The sequence below is a fragment of the Prionailurus bengalensis genome, chromosome A2, assembly GCF_016509475.1.
Source record: "Prionailurus bengalensis isolate Pbe53 chromosome A2, Fcat_Pben_1.1_paternal_pri, whole genome shotgun sequence".
Taxonomy (NCBI): domain Eukaryota; kingdom Metazoa; phylum Chordata; class Mammalia; order Carnivora; family Felidae; genus Prionailurus; species Prionailurus bengalensis.
The window spans coordinates 80,223,827-80,243,216 of record NC_057348.1 but is presented as its reverse complement, the minus strand read 5'-3'; the positions used below and the strand labels follow the sequence as shown (position 1 = coordinate 80,243,216).

Below are 19,390 nucleotides of genomic sequence, written 5' to 3'. Positions count from 1 at the left end.
TGCCTTTTCTTGTTCCTCCCCCCACCCACCACTGGATAACATTCAATTTTAAGAAAGACATTTTGAGTCAGCTGTAGGTGTGATCCACTTAGCAAGCAATGCCACTGAAACACATAATACTTCGCATTTTAGTTTCTTTAGAGTAAATCATCTATCAGAGACTAAGCCATGGCTGACTTCAGAAAACCATTGTCTGTGCTCAATTTTTCTATAATCTTAGACAAGCTGTTTTTTTAAATAATATATATCTTGAAAGAGCTTCTTCAGAGCAACTTTATAAAACAGTTCTCTTAATAGGGTATGAATGGCAGTAGAAAAGCAATGGAAGTTGGAGGGAACTGGAAGTAGGTTAGTAGTTTAAAGACTGCTCTCTCTCTCTGACCTTTGAAAAAGTCAGCAAAATTAAATATGAGAAAGCAAATTTGTCCTCCAAGCATCTCTTCTATGTCTTGCTGGTATCCTCGAATTCTAGGTATTCTATCATGTGCAGTATTTGCCACTAGTTGCTTTTAATTTTCTTATGTTTATTAATTTTTGACAGAGAGAGACATAGACAGAGAATGAGCGGGGGAGGGGTAGAGAGAGAGGGAGACACAGAATCCGAAGCAGGCTCCAGGCTCTGAGCTGTCAGCACAGAGCCCAACATGGGGCTCGAACTCACAAACTGTGAGATCATGACCTGAGCTGAAGTCGGATACTTAACTGACTGAGCCACCCAGGCACCTCTGCTTTTAATTTTTAATTAGAGGAAGACTCAGGGTGCCTGGGTGGCTCAGTCGGTTAAGTGTCCGACTTTGGCTCAGGTCATGATCTCATGGTTCATGGGCTTGATCCCCATGTTGGGTTCTGCACTGATAGTGTGGAGCCTGCTTGGTATTCTTTCTCTCTCCCTTTCTCTCTGCCCCTCTGCAACTCACACTTTCTCTCAAAATAAAATAATAATTAGAGGAAGACTCTACAAAAGTGATATCTGTGGCCTGGGAGAAGACACCCACATAGAGAAATACAGTTGGAAATATTTTTTGAAGATTAAAAAAAGACATTTTATTTGTTTTCTATTATGATACCAGTATTCTCATTACTGAAAAATTGGAAAATAAGAAGAGTGACAAAAAAATCACCCATAACCACACTATCCTAGAGACAAGCACAATTAATATTTTAGTATCTTTATTTCTAATATTTTTAGATGTATATTTCCAAATAGTTGTAATATTACATACATGGTTTTGTGCTCTGCCTTTTTTCACTTACATTAGTAATGTACACATTTTCCAGGCTATTATTAACTCATTATAAATAAGCCACACAATATTTTATTATGTATATACCAAAACAAACTATATTTAGTCATTTTTCTATTTTTTTTAAGTTTATTTATTTATTTTTGAGAGAGAGGGGTCTACGCTGTCAGCACAAAGACCAACACAGGGCTCAAACTCACAAACTGTGAGACCATGACCTGAGCCAAAACCAAGAGTCAGATGCTCAACCAACTGAGCCACCCAGGTGCCCCATCATTTTCCTATTTTTGAATTTCAAAATATATTCATACATAGTTATACTACTTAGCACACTTTATAGGCCTGAGGAGTTGTCAATTCCCTAATGCTCCTGAATGTGTTTAGAGTACAGATAACTCCAAGCCATGCTTCTTGGGGTGTCAGAGTTCTCTTATTTCACAGAAATTCCTAGATACTCAGGAGTGCCTTGTGGCCAGTGTTTATCAGGTGAACTACTGAGGAAGGGTTGTGGACAACAGACAGGTCGAAAAAGTGAGCATCTAAACATCTCAGTGTTAAGAGCCTCCTCGATACCTTCCACAGAGAAATCACTGGCCAACGTGGTACCAAGCTGTCGGAAATTAAATCAATTTGGAAGGATTCCGATTTCATTTTCGTTTTCTCTGTGACCTCAATAAAGAAGACGCTGTCTTGGAAGGGAAGCCAGTCACTACATTCTGGATGCTCACACAGACAGCTGGTTTAGAGGCAGGGGAGGGGGGCTATTAACCTACTCAAGGATGGTAAAACCAAAAGCAAAGATGGTGTGTAAATGTCCTGAAAATTAAAGGTTTAGAATTTCTATGAAGGAGTTCCAGAACAATATAGCACTTACTTTTTAATTATTTGAAATTTTACTGTTTATATTTTAAAAACATTTTAATGTTTATTTATATATTTTTGAGAGAGAGAGAGAGAGAGAGAGAGAGAGAGTGAGCAGGGGAGGGACAGAGAGAGGGAGAGAGAGAATCCCAAGCTATTAGCACAGAGCCTGATGGGGCTCAAACCTATGGACCGTGAGATCATGACCTGAGCTGAAATCAAGGGTCGATGCTCAACTGACTGAGCTACCCAAGTGCCCCTGTTTATATTTTTAAAGTATAAAAACAATTTGCTTAAACAGAAAGCAATGTTAGAGACCAGGCCAAAGGCAAACCAGAATAAGTAAGATGTACTAGATGTCTTTTAACAGCTTGCAACAAGATTACTCAGATCCATTTTAGCACTTCCATGCTTTTAAAATATATCCAATTATCATTTAAACTAATACGGTCTTTTTTCTTAATGACACTCATTGGTTTATTTAGAAAATCTAATTTAGGTTTCATTGGCCTCTTCAACTTTGTGTTTCTTCTACATCTCATTAATTAACTCAAATATAATTTTGAGCACCACTTCCCTCATTTCCCAACACCAAGTATAGGTGGAATAACAACTAATTTTTAAGTTTTTTGATTGCTTATTATGTGTGATACATTGTGCCAAGTGTTCCGTATATATTGTTGCATAAAATGTCCCCTTTTAGCCCTTTAAGCTTAAATTTGAATTTTATTTCATCTGATTCAAATATCTGATTTTAATATTCCTCCTTCTTTCGTGGCATTTGCCTGGTATATTTATTTCTGTACTTTGATTTTCAGTTTCTTGTGTTACTGCAAATATATACCTTACTGTTAAAAACTTACTTTGAAAATATCATTTAATAAATCAATATAAGTCAGTCAAATTTATTGGGTTACTGATAAGTTTAGATTGATTCCTGACACATTGCTTCCTGTTTTCTATTTACTCTTTTTTTGTTTTCTTTGTTACTTTCCTGGCATGTATGAGACTAAGTCTCCCTGTGTCCTAAGTTACACTGATGCTTTAGAAGTTTTATGGCCTGTATTTGGCTAATCTAATTTTTCAACACACGTATTTACACATAAAGTTTTCTATTAACTTTATTATTATTATTAACATTAAGAGTTTCCCAGGGACGCCTAGCTGGCTCAGTCGGTTAAGCTTCCGACTCCTGGTTCCAGCTCAGGTTGTAATCTCACGGTGTGTGGGTTCAAGCCTGCATCAGGCTTTGCACTAACTGCATGGAGCCTGGTGGGATTCTCTCTCTCACTCCCTCTCCCTCTGCCACTCCCCTGCATGCTCTCTCTTGGTCTCTCTCTCAAAATAAATACATAAACTTAGAAAAAAAAAAGAGTTATTCCAGATCTGTACCCTCACTCCAAGCAAGTTAGGAACTTTGGCAGTATTTTACTTCCTTATTCTCCTTCTCTTCTTGTCACTCTCCCTCTGTACCCCTCATGTTGAGGTCATCCGGACTTTAATTCCAAATTTTTGTTAAAACTTTTGAATAATCAATACTTATTCAGACTGAGCTACAAGCTTTAATTTTTTTTCCTTGATCAAAACTCTTTCTTGAATCTATCCTATTTTTCTTGGATTAATTTCCAGGAATATATCTTCTAGTAGTTCTTTCAGAGAGGATTCAGGGGGTAGTAAACTTTCTGAACCCTTGTGTCTGAAAAGGTTTTTGTTTCTTTAAGTATAGTCGACATAGAATATCCTATTAGCTTCAGGTAGAGATCATGGTGATTTAATATTTTTATGTATCATGAAAATACCCCCATGATTAGTCTAGTTACCATATGTCTCAATACAAAGTTATTATATTATTGACTCTATTCTCTATCATGTACATTACATGCAAATGTAGAAAGAAAAGTAACAGCAAAATCCCATGTATATAATATCCAACTTTAATAATTATTGAGTTGCCTGGGTTTTTTTGATATTGAATTGCATAGGTTCTTTATATATTTTGGATATTAACCTCTTACTGGATATATAATTTGCAAATATCTTCAACCATTCAGCAGGTGGCCTTTTTGTTTTGTTGATGGCTTCCTTTGCTGTGCAAGAACTTTTAGTTTGATGTAATTCCATCTGTTTATTTTAGCCTTTGTTGCCCTTGCCAAAGGAGACTGGTCAAAAAATACTGCTAAGACCAATGTCAAAGACCTTAATGCTTATGTTTTCTTCTAGGAACTTTATGATTTCAAACTTACATTCAAGTCTTTAATCCATTTTGACTTTATTTTTGTACATGGTATAAGAAAGTGGTCCAGTTTCATTCTTTTGCATGTAGCTGTCCAGTTTTCTCAACATCATTAATTGAACAGTCTTTTTTCCATTGCATATTTTTACTCCTTTGTCATAGATTAATTGGCCATATAATTGTGGGTTTATTTCTAGACCCTTTATTCTACTGCATTGATCTATGCATCTATCTATTTTTATGCCAGTACTATACTGTTTTGATCACTATAGCTTGTAGTATACTTTGAAATTAGGGAGTGAAAAACTTACAACTTTGTTCTTCTTTCTCAAGGTTGCTTTTATTTATTTGGGGTCTTTTTTAAAATAAAAATTTTAAGATTTTTATTCTATTTCTGTGGAAAATGCCATAGGTATTCTGATGAGGATTGCATTGAATCTGTAGATTGGATAATATATATATTTCAGTAAGATTTTTCTTCCAATCTATGAACATGATATGTACCATTCCATTTGTTTGTGTCTTCTTCAATTTCTTTCATCAATGTCTTATAGTTTTCAGAGTAGGCCTTATACCTCCTTGGTTAAATTTATTCCCAGATATTTTATTCTTTTTGATGAAATTGTAAATGGGATTGTTTTCTTAATTTCTTTTTCTGACAGCTTGTTATTAGTGTATAGAAATGCTACAGATTTCTGAATGTTAATTTCATATCCTGCAACTTGACTAAATTAACTTATTAGTTCTAACAGTGTTTGGTGGAGTCTTTAGGGTTCTCTCTCTATAAATTATCATGTCACATGCAAACAATAACAGTTTTACATCTTCCTTTCTAATTTGGATGTCTTTTATTTCTTTTCCTTGCCTAATTGGTGTGGCTAGGATTTCAAATACTTTGTTTCATGAAAAGAGGTGAGAGCTGATATACTTGTTCACAATCTTAGAAGAAAAGTTTTTAGCTTTTCAACCTTGAGTATGATTTTAGCTGTGGGTTTGTCATTTATGGCCTTTATAATATTGAGGGTATGTTCTCTCTATACACACTTTAAGAGTTTTTATTATAAATTAATGTTGAATTTTGTCAGATGTTTTTCCTGCATCTATTAAGATGAATTTATGATTCTTATTCTTGGTTTTGTTAATGTAATGTATCATGTTGATAGATTTGTGGATGTTGAACCATCTTTGCAATTGTGGAATTAATCTTACTTTGATCATGGTGTATGATCGTGTTAGTGTTGTTGAATTTGGTTTGCTAATTTTTTTTGAGGATTCTTGCATCTATGATCCTTAGGGATAATGGCCTGTAACTATCTTGTGTGTGTGTGTGTGTGTGTGTGTGTGTGTGTGTGTGTAGTCTTCTCCATCTGGTTTTGGTGTGAGGGTAATGCTGGGCTATAAAATGAATTTGGAAGTGTTCCTTCTTCTTCAGTATTTTGGAGTAATTAAAAAATGATTGCTACTATTCTTTAAATGTTTGATAGAACTTACCTGCGAAGCTGTCTGGTTCTGGACTTTTATTTGCTGAGAGTTTTTTAAAATTATGAATTCAATTTCATTACTTATAATTGATCTATTTACATTTTCTATTTGTCATTCAGTCTTAGAAGACTGTGTTTCTAGGAAAATATCCATTTCTTCTAGGCTTTCCAAATTATTGGTATATAACTGTTCATAGTAGTCCATTTCTGTGATGTCAGTTATAACTTCTCTCTCATTTCCAATTTTATTTATTTGGGTCTTCTCTTTTTCTTGATGATTCTGGATAGAAGTTTATTGGTTTTATCTTTTCAAAGAACTAGCTTTTAGTTGCATTGATCTTTTCTATGTTTTTTGGGGTGTGTGTGTGTCTCTATTTCATTTATTTCTACTCTATTATTTTCTTTTTTTTAACTAATTTTGGGCTTTCTTCTTCCTTTTCTAGTTCTTTAGGTATAAAGTTAGATTACTTATTTGGAATTCTTTTTGTTCCTTGAGGTAGGCTGTATCACTATGAACTTCCTTCTTAGAACTGCTTTTGATGTATCACATAGATTTTGAAAAGTTGTATTTCCATTTTCATTTGTTTCAAAGTATTTTTTGATGTTCTCTTTCCTTCATTGACCCATTGGTTATTTAGTAACTACTTAGTCTTCCTGTGTTTATGTTTTTTCCTGTTTTGTTCATGTAGTTGATTTCAAGTTTCGAATTTTTATGGTTAGAAAAGATGCTTGATATGATTTCAGTCTTCTTGAATTTACTGAAACTTGTTTTGTGGACTAACATATGACCCATCCTGGTGAATGTCCCATGTGTACCTGAAAGAAGTGTGTATTCTTCAGTTTTTGGATGAAATGTTCTATGTGTATCTATTCAGTCCATCTGGTCTAATGTGTTGTTTAAGGCCAATGCTTTCTATTGATTTTCTGTCTGAATGACATTGAGGTAAGTGGGGTATTAGAGTCTCCTACTTTTATTGTATTGCTGCCAATTATTCCCTTTATGTCTGTTAATATTTTGCTTTATATATTTAGGTGCTGCTATATTGAGTACATAAGAATATCTTTTTCTATCCCTTCACTTTCAGTCTGTGTGTGTCTCTGTATCCAAAGTCTCTTTTAGGCAGCATATAAAATGTCTTATTATTTTTTTTTTTATCCACTCAGCCACTGTATGTCTTTGGACTGGAGCATTTAGTCCATTTGCATTTAAAGTAATTATTGATAGGTATGTACTTATTATTGTCATTCTGTTATTTTTTTTCTGGTTGTTTTAATAGTTCTTCTCTGTTGCTTTATTCTTCTGTTGGTCTCTTCTTTTGTGGTTTGATGGTTTTTTTTCAGTGTTATGTTATTTCAGGGTTATTCTCTTTATTTTCTGTGTTTCTACTGTAGGTTTTTTGGTTATTTACAAAAAACACGGTCACCATGAGGTATGTATGTGTATGTATGTGTGTGTGTGTGTGTATATATATATATATATACACATATATATACATATATATATACATATATATACATATATATATACATATATATATATATATATATATATATATATATATATATATGGCAGTGAAAAGATTTTTGTTTTTTCCTAATTGGAGAAGAATTTTATGTTCTGAATAATTTTTTCAGAACTAGATAACTTCTTCATTTTTTTAAACTTGAGCTTAGTGCTACCAAGAAAAGTATGATGAAGCTCATTTAGAAGCTTTTTGGGTTTCTGCATCAGTGTTCTCAAGTTTCTTCCTGGTGCTATAGGACTGGCCATTTTCTCATTTATCTTGCTAAACATTTCATTCACAGGAGCTATGTCTTTTCTTTATTCTTTTTTCAATCTTGGCAACTTCAATAATATCTTTGAATATTACATTCCATCTATTCTCTCTGACCTTTCTTTCAGGAATTCCTATTTTTCTAACATCAGAAGAGCCAATTTCTCTCCTATACTTTACATCTTTTTTCCTTATATCCAGTGACCATAAGTTTTGGATAAATTTCAAGACTCAAATTTATAGCTCATTAATTTGTTCTTCAGCTATGCCTATGCTGATATTCAGTGGAGAAGAGAATCCATTAAATTTGTTTTAACAATCATATCCTTTCATTTCTCACATCTCTATTTTTTCCTCATAAAATCTGTTTTAATTCCTCAAATGCAGTATGCTCTCCTATCCCTTTGAGGATATTAATTACGCTTCTTATAAAATCTCCATTTGTTTATTCTGCTACTTCTATTTTCTCAAACCTTAGTTCTTCGGTTTGATGATTTTTTAAATGGAGGTGATTTTCCTAAGATTTGTTCATTTTAGATCATTTGCTTATATTTGTATCTGCTATTATTTTTTTCATTTTGGTGTAAAAATGGCCACAGATTGGGGCAGATGGACCTTTACGGGGGACTACAATGAGAGGCCTCCATTCTCCTTGAGATTTCCAGTCACCTGAGTTGCCCTGCTTCTCCATTCCAACTGTCCACATTCATTGCTTGTTCCTGGGAGCAGAAAAGCCTCCCTTTGGAAGTAGGTGTATTGAGGGGCTCACCTTCTTGGCAGTCGCTACAGCAGTGCCTCAGAGCCCCGTCCTGATTCCTGTGTCCAGCATCTGTGTCCCAGAGCACTGGTGAAACATCTTTTTTAGTGTCTTATCCAACATGCGTTTGGGGCTATAGTTTCCTCCTTCCATCAGATCTTTTCCTCTTTTCTCTCTCTTTTTGTACAATCCTTTATAATTCCTGACCCAATTAGGCACATTTTCTTACTTTATAGTGTCATTATAGATGTTTGCTCATTTTCTGTAATCTCTAAGGACTTGAGACATGTGGACATGTCTCATATAGATGATTCAGTATTTGAATATTCATTACATTTGTGGAGTTCCTCTTTAACATGAATACTCTAGTGACAACAATGAAACAGGTTTTTTTAAAGGTATTTCAATAGTAAAAACATACAATGTTTGCATTTGGGATAAAAGAGAAGTATACAAAATCTATATTATAGCAGTGTGTTTTTCTACAAAGCTCCCTCCCACCTAAAGGCAGTCTCAGCTAGCTGAAATATGGTAGTTGCTAATTAAATGATGTGTTTGTAAAGTGACACCAAAGTTCAGAAAGACTCACATAAATTATCAGTATACTCATTAAAATTTCTCTCTTGCTGAAGTAACAGATATGTCTTCTTTAGGAAAAGGAGAAAAAAATCTTCAATTTCCCACTTAAAAAAATAAACCTATCAACACTGGATTTAGGGCAGCTTTGAGATATGAGAGGCAAACAGCTCTTGCCTCTTTGTGATGTGAAATCAAATAGCTGGACTCAAATGGTAGGAAAACAGGAATATTTGGGAAAGTGGACTCCAAAAATAGTCATAATGATGGTGGCTTTCTTTTCTTTCTTATGAAGTGTTTTGAAATTATTAGAGAGGACCACATATTCATTTTTCTCTTTCACAATTCTTATGGAAGGAAAACACAGTTAATAGATGTGCAAATATTATATGTGGGTTAACAATTTAATTAACTTATTTACTCTTTAATTTTTTAGTTTTTAAAACAAGTCAACTCAAAGGTAGACAGCTCAATCAATTCTAATTTACTATCTAAGTTTTCTGTCTATTTTAGCATGTGGGCCAGTAATGATAAATTGTCAGTGTGGGTGATAATGATTGAGTTGAAGAATGAGACAAATATTTAGTAAACCTGGCTGGTTAAACAAAACACATCAAGATTTCACTCCCAAATTCCTAATCTGGTTTTCTTTGTCAGTTCTTACCCTAGGTAAAAATATGTCACATTTTTTGATTTTGTGACAGGATTTCTTTCCTGAAGCTATGATTAAAAACTATCATGACAGCATTCTTTCCTAGACCAATAAAGCCATTTGGGAGTGGGTGAATGCAGAGAGGGGACACGGGGACACACACACACACACACACACACACACACACACACACACATACACACACAGGACTAAACCAGCATTTTTATCATCACTGCAACCACAGAAAACACTAGATCCTCTCATTATCCTTTTATGCCTTTATAACATAATGCCAAGTGGGATGACTGGGCCACCAGATGAGAGCATAAATAAGGGAAATCTGGGGGGTGTGGCCTGATATCCTAGGGGAAAAGCTGCAAATAATCCTAAGATGTAGTTGCTAGAATCATGTACTATTTTTAGAACCTGGATGAATTAATTGTATACCAATTAGGGTGGCACAGGTGCTTTTATCAAGCACATTATTTTGTTATTGGAACAGAGATCTGCTGACAATGCCAAGGCCTGAAAGTATTAGCCTTTTAACTGTGACCAAAAACTCTGATATATCACAATACTGAGAAGTGGCCAAAGAGCATAATTGAAACCACCTGAGTCACTGAGTGGATGGAATTTGTTCTGATGTTCTTCTGTGTCTGTACTGACTTGAGCTCCTTTTTCTTTAAATTGTTTTAAGTTTATTTACTTATTCTTGAGAGAGACAGAGAGAGATAGCAGGGAAGGGGCAGAGAGAGAGGAATAGAGAGAATCCCAAGCAGGTCCACACCGTCAGGATGGAGACTGATGTGGGGCCTGAACTCACAAACTATAGGATCATGACTCAAGCTGAAACCAAGAGTTGGACACTTAACTGACTGAGCCACCAGGTGCCCCACTTTAGTTCTTTTTTCAAGCATAAATACTTTTGGTTCTTTTTGTTTTGGGGGGGGGGTGAATGATTTGGTTTAACCACAAATTCTCTTATATCACCAGTACTCTGTGAAAACAGAATGTCTGCTCTGTTAATTGGAGTAATTTTTTGCTAGCTATGTCTCTGGACTTGTAGAGTAATTTTCTAAGATATACTGGGTTTCTTCTTATATAAAATCAATTCCTTTCTAAGCCTCATTCATGGTTTTCTGCTTGTACTAAATCTTCAGTTATATTACTAGGTGATTACTGGATGGACCATTAATCCATTCAAAAAAGCTTTTCTTTTGTTCTCTTATAAATGATTTTGATGATGCAACAAGCTGAAAAAAATAGAAAGAGAGGATGGTGGGATAGGGGATAGATGGGTATGAAGGTCATAATTAAAAACATTTTGAGGGGCACCTGGGGAACTCAGTCAGTTGAGCATCTGACTTCTGCTCAGGTCATGACCTCACAGTTCATGAGTTTGAGCCCCCTGTCAGGCTCTGTGCTCACAGCTCGGTGCCTGGAGCCTGTTTCCGATTCTGTGCCTCCTTCTCTCTCTCTGCCCCTTCCCCTCTGGTGCTCTGTCTTTCTCTCTCTCAAAAATAAATAAACACTAAAAAAATAATAAAGACATAAATTTTATCGGAGCACCTGGGTGGCTCAGTCGGTTAAGCGTCCAACTCTCAATTTTGACTCAGGTCACCATCTCATGGTTCGTGGAATTGAGCCCCACAATGGGTTCTGCTGACAGCGCAGAGCTTTCTTGAGATTCTCTCTCTCCCTCTCTTTCTGCATTCCACCTCCCTCCACTTATGCTCTCTCTCTTTCTCAAAATATATAAATTAACTTTAAAAAAATAAAAATAAATTTTATATGGGGCTGGGTATCACTGGGAACCACTGGAGTCCCCAGGGGATGTGGGGGACATCCAATGAAGAGGATGACTCATCACTCCTGCATGGATGATATTAGCTTGGAGAGATGGACGAGTGAGGGTCAATGAGTGTCTTGTGTTTCAAGATTCGGGATTCTCTTATAGGCAGTCAAGCTCCATAACCAGGAAAATGTTTTGAATTGGTCTTTTGTATCAGGAATCAGAAAGAGAGAACTGATACGCTGGTGATGATTCTTTATCTCCAAAAGACAGATAAAGAAGCCTTGCTTGCATTGTCAAAATTCTGGACCCCATCAAAGCCCACCCGTTTGTAAGGGGATTAGAATGAGCCCTGTGTAGGATCTCCTGGGGGAGATGAGATGTAGATGTAGATGAAATAGGAGAATAGTAGGTGTGGGTCCCTCAAGGAGAAACCGAAGTCTCACTAGACATGGAACTTCAACGGTGCCAGGAAGCTTTATGGACTGAAGGGCCTGACCATCACTGCTAGGCTCTGAAGGAACTGGCTCCCTTAAAGTGTGAACCTCCCTCAGAGGCATACCTGACCTGCCCCACAGGCTGGACTTCCCTGAGGCAGTGAAGAACCACAGCAGAAATCTAGCTTTCAATAGTGAAAGACCCTGATGTGGCAGCAAAAGGTCACAGAGGCAGTGGCAGCTCAGGCTGCTGGCCAGATTTCTATCCTGTTGGGTCTGAATGCACTCCTGGGCAATGCATGGGAGTCAGGGAACCCAAGAGAGCCATGGCCTTCTTGCACTCTTGGGCACTTCTTGCCTTTTGGTTCCATCCGGTTTTGATTTTATTTGTTGAAATCAGAGAGACACGACCACCTCAAATGTTGTGTTCTGGAAAAAGTTTCTCAAAGTTAACAGTTAAATTATTGCTATTTTATATTCATTATAGAATTATACTTTATGTTAACTTCATTCATCTCCATCATAGTCTTAGAAAATATACACTAAACAATAAGGACCTGATCACATGTGTTTACTGAAAAAAAAAAAACACTTCTAGATTTTCCTTCCTACTCACACTACCTTATAAATTTAGATTCTCTGAACCTACTAACTTTTTTCAACTTTAACTTCCGGGAATATGCTCCTCAATTAATAGGAACTATCTTAGGGACACAAGACAGCACACAGCTCAGAATGGCCAGAAAATACCACCACCAAACCTCCCTCATTGTTTTAGCTTTCTTCTTCTTCAACGTCAGTCCTATATTCCTTTTTTAAAAATCTTTCAAAGATAAATTTTACTCCCTAAACCATTTTTATAGACCAAAACCACATTCCACAGAAAATCAGGTAGCAGCATCTATAAATCTCCGGCTTGAGGAAGACAACTGAAAGTCTCAATGTAACAGCAGTGGAAAGATTTTGTATCCTATACACAATGAAAAAGACTTAGTCCCAGTAAAAGCTGAATAAATGAAAATGGATAGAAGCGTTCAGCTGAAGTTAAAAGGTATTGGCAATTATAAAATTTCAATACACATAAAAATAGTTGATTATTTAATAAAGAATGCTTAGGACAAGTGTGACCCATTTGTCCTGTCTATGATAAGAATAATCAGCACTGATTTAACTATGCTTTTGCTATTGAGTAATATGCATTTAAAATATGTCCAGCAGAATAAATATAAGTGCTATGCACAGCATGGGAGATAGCAATTACTTACCCTGTAGGCTGGCTCTCAAATTCTTCTGACCACTGCTCTTGAATATCTTCTGTAGAAAGATCTACATCCCGGGTGGTGGCAAAATTGAACTCACTGCCTTCATTTCCATGGAAATAAATGGAATTCCCATCTGACTGACAGCTATGCTGTAGATGAAAAGAGAACATGGGGTGGCTGTTGAATTGGTTTTGTAGCTGTATCTGTCTTACTCATGTATAATTAGAGTTTTTAGAGAAGTCATTATACTATTCCCTCTATGATGGACTCTCAAATCAGAAGAGCTTGTTACCTCTTTTTTTGTCTTATTTAATTCAATTACAATTTCTTTCTAACTTATTAAGTTATCACAAAAAAGGAGTCAAGAGGCTATTTGAGCTTTGCCACTCCAGCCTTCAGTATGAAACAAGAATATTTTAATTGGCATAATTTCCCATCTTCGCCCAGTCCTTGTCATGGGAATTAAGTGTGATAATGACTTGTCATATATTTTCAATACCGTGCTTATGGGCTAAATCACACTGACCTTTTCAATATTCTATATATTTCTGGCTTGCCATTCACACCTTTCACAATTTGTCTGTAAATGGAATGTGAGTAGAAAAGCCAGCTAATCAAAACAGGGAATACAGAAAAGGTCAAAGTAATCCCTGATATGATCGTATATTCTCAGCTACCTTTTGAGTAAAAGTTTCTGACAAGACCTAAGTAGTGTGTGATGCTTACAATAAGGAGCTGGGAAATCAAAATCTTTGTTATTCTCCCAAAGAGCACAAGGTTTACAAAAAATTTAAAAACAAAATATTTCTTGTGATACTTTTTTACCTTATAGTTTTTCAGCTTAAAGTGAATAGTCAAAGGTAAGATCAAACTCTGAGAAAACTGAATGTTTAGTTTTTAAAAAATGTAAGTTTTTATTAACTAGTTTTTGGTAGTAAGTCATATTACAGAAATACTAATAAAAGAAAGATCAAACATTCTTTTAGGCTTTATATATTCTGAAAATGAAATAGAAACAAAGGAAAGTAATTGGACAGAAAATATTGGGTCCAGCGACTCTAAGTTCTACAGAGCAGGGATCATGTCCATTTTGTTTCTTGCTGTAAATACAATGCTTGGCTTATAGTCAGAATTAAAAAATATTTGTTGAATAATTCAACAAATGAATGAATGAATTATATGGGCTATGTCTTTTCAAGTAATCAATTAATCTTTTATGGAGAACTCACTATGTAGAAGGTATTAAGGAAGGCATTGGAGAAAGGAGTTTATAATGAAGTATAATAATACATAGTCTTGATTCTCAAAAAATCCCAGTCTCATTGAGAGATACCAGAGATATTTCTCAATGCTAGAAAGCAGACGGTAAATGCTAATGAATGAGACAAGGTAGGAATCACTGTCCAGGGCTGGTGTAAATGCATAGGCTTCATGGATGAACAGGTCCTCAACTTGCTTTAAAGGACAGAAAAAGATCCAAGTTGAATGACACATATGAATGAACAACAAAGGTGATAAGTAGGCAAGATTTGGAGAATTAGACTGGAGACTGAGCGTAAAATCTCAAGTAGTGGTCTAAGAGATCTCTATCATATTCTGTTGGCAGTGGTGTCCTAAAATAGGGGGTAATGTGTGCAAAGAAATGTTTTATGGTAATTAAACTGGCTATGGCTGATAAGATCAATTGAGGGAAGAATCAGAGTACTGTACTGAAAGAGTAAATAAAGCTTCCAGAAGCTTCCAGAAGTTCAAGAGATTCAGAGCATCTGATCTTGGGGGAGTCATTGCACAGCGCTAACACATAAGGCTCACTCACAGAGCTTGTCATCATCTTAGATCATACTGTAATGTATAGCATGCATCACCTGCCTGAGAATCTTCTTCCACCACAGTGAATACACATTATTCATGGATGCTAAACTGAGCTCATTATAAGTGATCCTTAACCCACACAAACCAATCAAAACTAGGGTTCAGCTTATTTAACAGTAAACAGAAACTGTCAAAGGCAAAACCCAAGAATCTACTACTCTTATCCTGTGAAGACCCCAAATGCTAACTAGAAAAAGATCACTTTCCTAATAAATCCACTGAACTCTAAATAATGTTTTTCACAATTATCTTCACATTCTGGAATCCTGAACAACTGTCATGTATGTTTATCTGGAATTAATATAAGGACTCTGGTATCAGTGCAAAGGACACATTTAGTCATTGTCTAAGGAAAAGCCATACATGAAACATCTATGTGTATGAACACAGAGTAATTTCGTTACAATTTACACAATAAAAAGAGTGATCACTTAACATGAAACCTTTGTCATTACTGGCTAAATATCTATTTAATTATTTAAATTTTGGTTCCATTTGCTTCAGAATCGTTTGTTAATATTTTAAGACTCCGTGTTACAAATAATTGTTTTGCTACTCTTCAAAAATTTATATTATTAAGGTATTTGATATATATTTTAATTTAGCTGAGTTGGAAAGTTTAGGTTAAAAGAGTCGTGAGAAAACTAGATATTGTTTAACTGCATATTGTTAAACTTACTTCAACAAATTAAAATCAGTTGTTTTAGAAAAATAGAAATAATTTTAAAGGATCTCTTTGTTAGTTATTTTGCTGTTATGAAATATGTTTGGTAGTTGAATAGACCATTTGTAATTATATAATTATTGAAAATTATCTACCAAATATACATTTTTGACACTGTAATTACAGTAGTGCCAGCATATGAAACACATGTAATATTTATCACATCAAGAATAAATAAAGCAATTAAAAAAAAATAGTAATACCTTAATTGAACGTTAATCAATTTTCATGCTACTATGATAGGATATAATAACTAGTAGAATCTGTCTTTGGCAAGTTTCCGTGAAGGATATAATGGTATGGTTTCTAGCATAGTTTTATTATTTCAATAGGGAAGGAGCTGTTTTTTAACAACTTGTAGTAAAAGAATAATAATGCCAAATCTAAATCCAAACAAACAGGGCAGTGGTTTCTAATAGTGTTAGCCTTTGCACTGCAAATCTCCTAATCCTGTCTGTCAGGTTTAAGAGAAGATTCACAGTTAGCTCTTTTCTCCCTTCCTAAATAGGCCCCAAATCCTTTGGGTGTAGAGAAGTACTGATCTTTGAATATTCTCTTCTTCATAGTCTTAGTGCTGCAACATGTTACCAAAAAAAAGGGTTGTGACACATGCAAAGTAAACAGCCACAACCCAGCAGGAGGTGGCTCAACCTCCCCTAGTTCTTAGCATGATGGGGCTGTCATTTTCTGGGCAGCAGGGCCTGGAGATGCACAGAACACACACACACACACACACACACACACACACACACACACAGGGCAACGGATGGCTCCTCGACTCCCCACTATGCTGAGGACAGCAAGACACAATTTTTGCCTCTGCCATTGTGAGCAGAACCCAATGTGTTCAAAGTTTGGAGTCAGGGTAATGTCAACCAGCAAGGTAATTTGGCCTATAGAGGATAGTTTGTGTGAAACTGGTGCATTCCTGAGCCATCTGAGCAGGAATGGGCAGGGATGGGCCTACTGAGAATTTGACTGTATACTGACACTGTACTTAAGAATCCTGTGAAAGGAGGGGAGGTGTGCCTGAGTGGCTCAGTTGGTTAATTGTCCGACTTCGGCTCAGGTCATGATCTCACGGTTCATGGGTTCGATCCCCGCATCAAGTTCTGTGCTGATAGCTTGGAGCCCGGAGCCTGTTTTGGATTCTGTGTCTCCCTCTCTCCCTGCCCCTCCCTGCTTGTGCTCGCTCTCTCTCTCTCTCTCTCTCTCTCTCAAAATGAAATAAACATCAAGAAAAAAAAAAGAATCCTGTGAAAGGCAGAGGGACAGTTTAGGGTTCTCATTCTGAGGATTCCTAAATCAGTTACAAGGCAAGTTAGAGTTTCATGTGATTTCTATTTTAGGATTGGTCACAGGGGCTCAAAATCTTAGAATGGGTCTGGTTTCCCAGATATTCTCCAAACTAAGAATTTATGCCTGAATGCATTTGGATTGGGATAGAATCCCTGGACCTCTGCTTGTTTGATACGGCATCTCTGCTTCTGGACAGGAATTCATGGCCTCCTTGGTGATGGGGTTGCTTGAACCCTCCCCTAAAATCTACCTCAATTAATTAAGCACTTACATGAATTGAGGAGATGAAAGTTGGAAAAGAACAAAATACTAGAAACCAAACACAATCAAGATGGCAAAGAATGAAAACTCAGTTACTATCCATCCTCAAGGAGTTTGAGGAAGGGAATCAGAAGGTGTGTTCAAATACATTTACTCTACTTAATAGCTACGCGTTTTGCATAAGTCCGTTACCCCTCTAGGCCTCAGTTTCTCAAGCTATAGAGTAGTATCAATAATACCCCCTACAGATGTTGTTAGAAGCACAAGTAATATTGCATGTGGAAGTGTGTTTTTAAAACTTCTGTTGGTATAAAATAATCACGATTTTATTTCTGAATATATATTTTTGCCAAAAATAAGATATTATATTCCATACTCTTAGCAGTAGGTGATAGAGAAATGGCAACATATTTAAATCTATTTTTAATTGTGTTTCTCATTAGAATAGTCATTAAAATTCTTCAGATCAACTTAAAACCTTTAGTAAAATGTGAAAGAATATGACCCACAATATCATATGGTAAAAATACTGCAACATTCATTCACTTTAAGAGCAGATAGAACCATCAATTAGAACTTTAAAAGTCCTCCAAACTTTGGCAGATTACCAAAAATTCTCCAAGGACAGGAAAATTTAATAATGCAAGATACTTGTTGCCACTTTTCTTACGGAAGAACTTACATTGTATATTATCAGTATATTATGTTTAAGATCCAAGCAAAATGCACATTGAAAGTATGAAAAGAATTTCAGGAAATTGCTTTCAGTGATTTTAATACCTGTTCTTGTTCAGCATCTATTCAAACTCATGTCATTTATATGCAATAACAATAAAAATCTAAACAAGTTCAAAGGAAAGTAGAATGTCTAACTTGGTGAAATACATGAGCTCTTGAAATGATAAAAACAAGAATATTTTGGAATTCAGGAGTACTCTGAGTATACTAAAAATCTATCAGTTTTTTTTGAGCAAACGATCATAAAATTTTATTTCTTGAGTCATAGCTTTTGACTGACTTATGGTGACTATACATCAGGTAACTAAGCATGTATTTGGGGCAAAATAAAAGTATAAGTTCTGAAGATGGCTCTAAACATTTCTATTTCTAGCCCTCATAGGGTACATTAATTATGATATTAATTATAATTATTTTTACTTTGTGTCACTATTTTAGCACTGATCAATGACATATACTTTATACTTCTAAGTACTAGAGATCCCCAATTTTTTTTAAAATTTTTTAACGTTTATTTATTTCTGAGACAGAGAGAGAGAGACAGAGCATGAGCAGGGGAGGGGCAGAGAGAGAGGGAGACACAGAATCTGAAACAGGCTCCAGGCTCTGAGCTGTCTGCACAGAGCCCGAAGCGGGGCTCGAACTCACGGACCACAAGATCATGACCTGAGCCGAAGTCGGACACTTACCGACTGAGCCACCCAGGTGCCCTTAGAGAGCCCCAATTTTTAAAAATCCCTTAAATATAGTCCTTATTTGTTTGTATTTGTCAAACGAAACTATTTTCCCACTTTGCAGTTAAATGGGTTTCCTTTACTTGAAAAGCAGAACACAGTGTAGCTAAGTGACAAGAATTTGCCATTCAGAAAAGCATCAACAGGAAACATCAGTGCAAATTCCTCAATATAACAAGTCCTTGGCCACAATTCAGGATAGCATTTTTCTAAGGTTGCTGCCTATACTCTGCTGAAAATGGTAATGACTTCACCTCTGTACTTGTAAAACGACTTGCAATCGCCCCCACCATAGTTTAATTAGGTTTTCATCAAAGATGAACACTGAGGCACCTCTTAATATTACCTCCCTAGGGTCTAATGGCCCCCCATGACTCTTTCGGGCATCTGTAGCGTTACAATTTATTTTTTTGATGATACCCTTTTCGTTGGAATGAGTATATTGGGCATTTGGGCAATGCCAGCTTGCAGAGAGCTGGTGGCAGATGGAATGAAATCTGCCTGGTATGGCTTCCCCTCCACATGAGCAGAGAGCCATCCATTTCCTCCATTAAGGAGTTGTCACTCAGCCCACCCAGCTGGAAGACCATTTTTGATAGCCAAGCTGGCTGGTGGCAGACAATTCAGATACAAAGTGCACTTTAAAAGGAAGCTAAAACATCATTTGTAGGAAAATTGAAAATGCATGGCTT

General features: G+C 35.9%; 1 protein-coding gene across 3 annotated transcripts in view; it reads right to left on the bottom strand.

Moving 5' to 3' along the window:
- Positions 1–19,390, bottom strand: part of RELN (reelin) — a 533,601-nt gene that overhangs the window by 199,623 nt on the left and 314,588 nt on the right. For all 3 annotated transcript variants that reach the window (XM_043588658.1, XM_043588659.1, XM_043588660.1), the window contains exon 11: positions 13,074–13,219. In XM_043588658.1, coding sequence (XP_043444593.1) covers positions 13,074–13,219 — 146 coding nt within the window. The remainder of the gene's footprint in view (positions 1–13,073; positions 13,220–19,390) is intronic.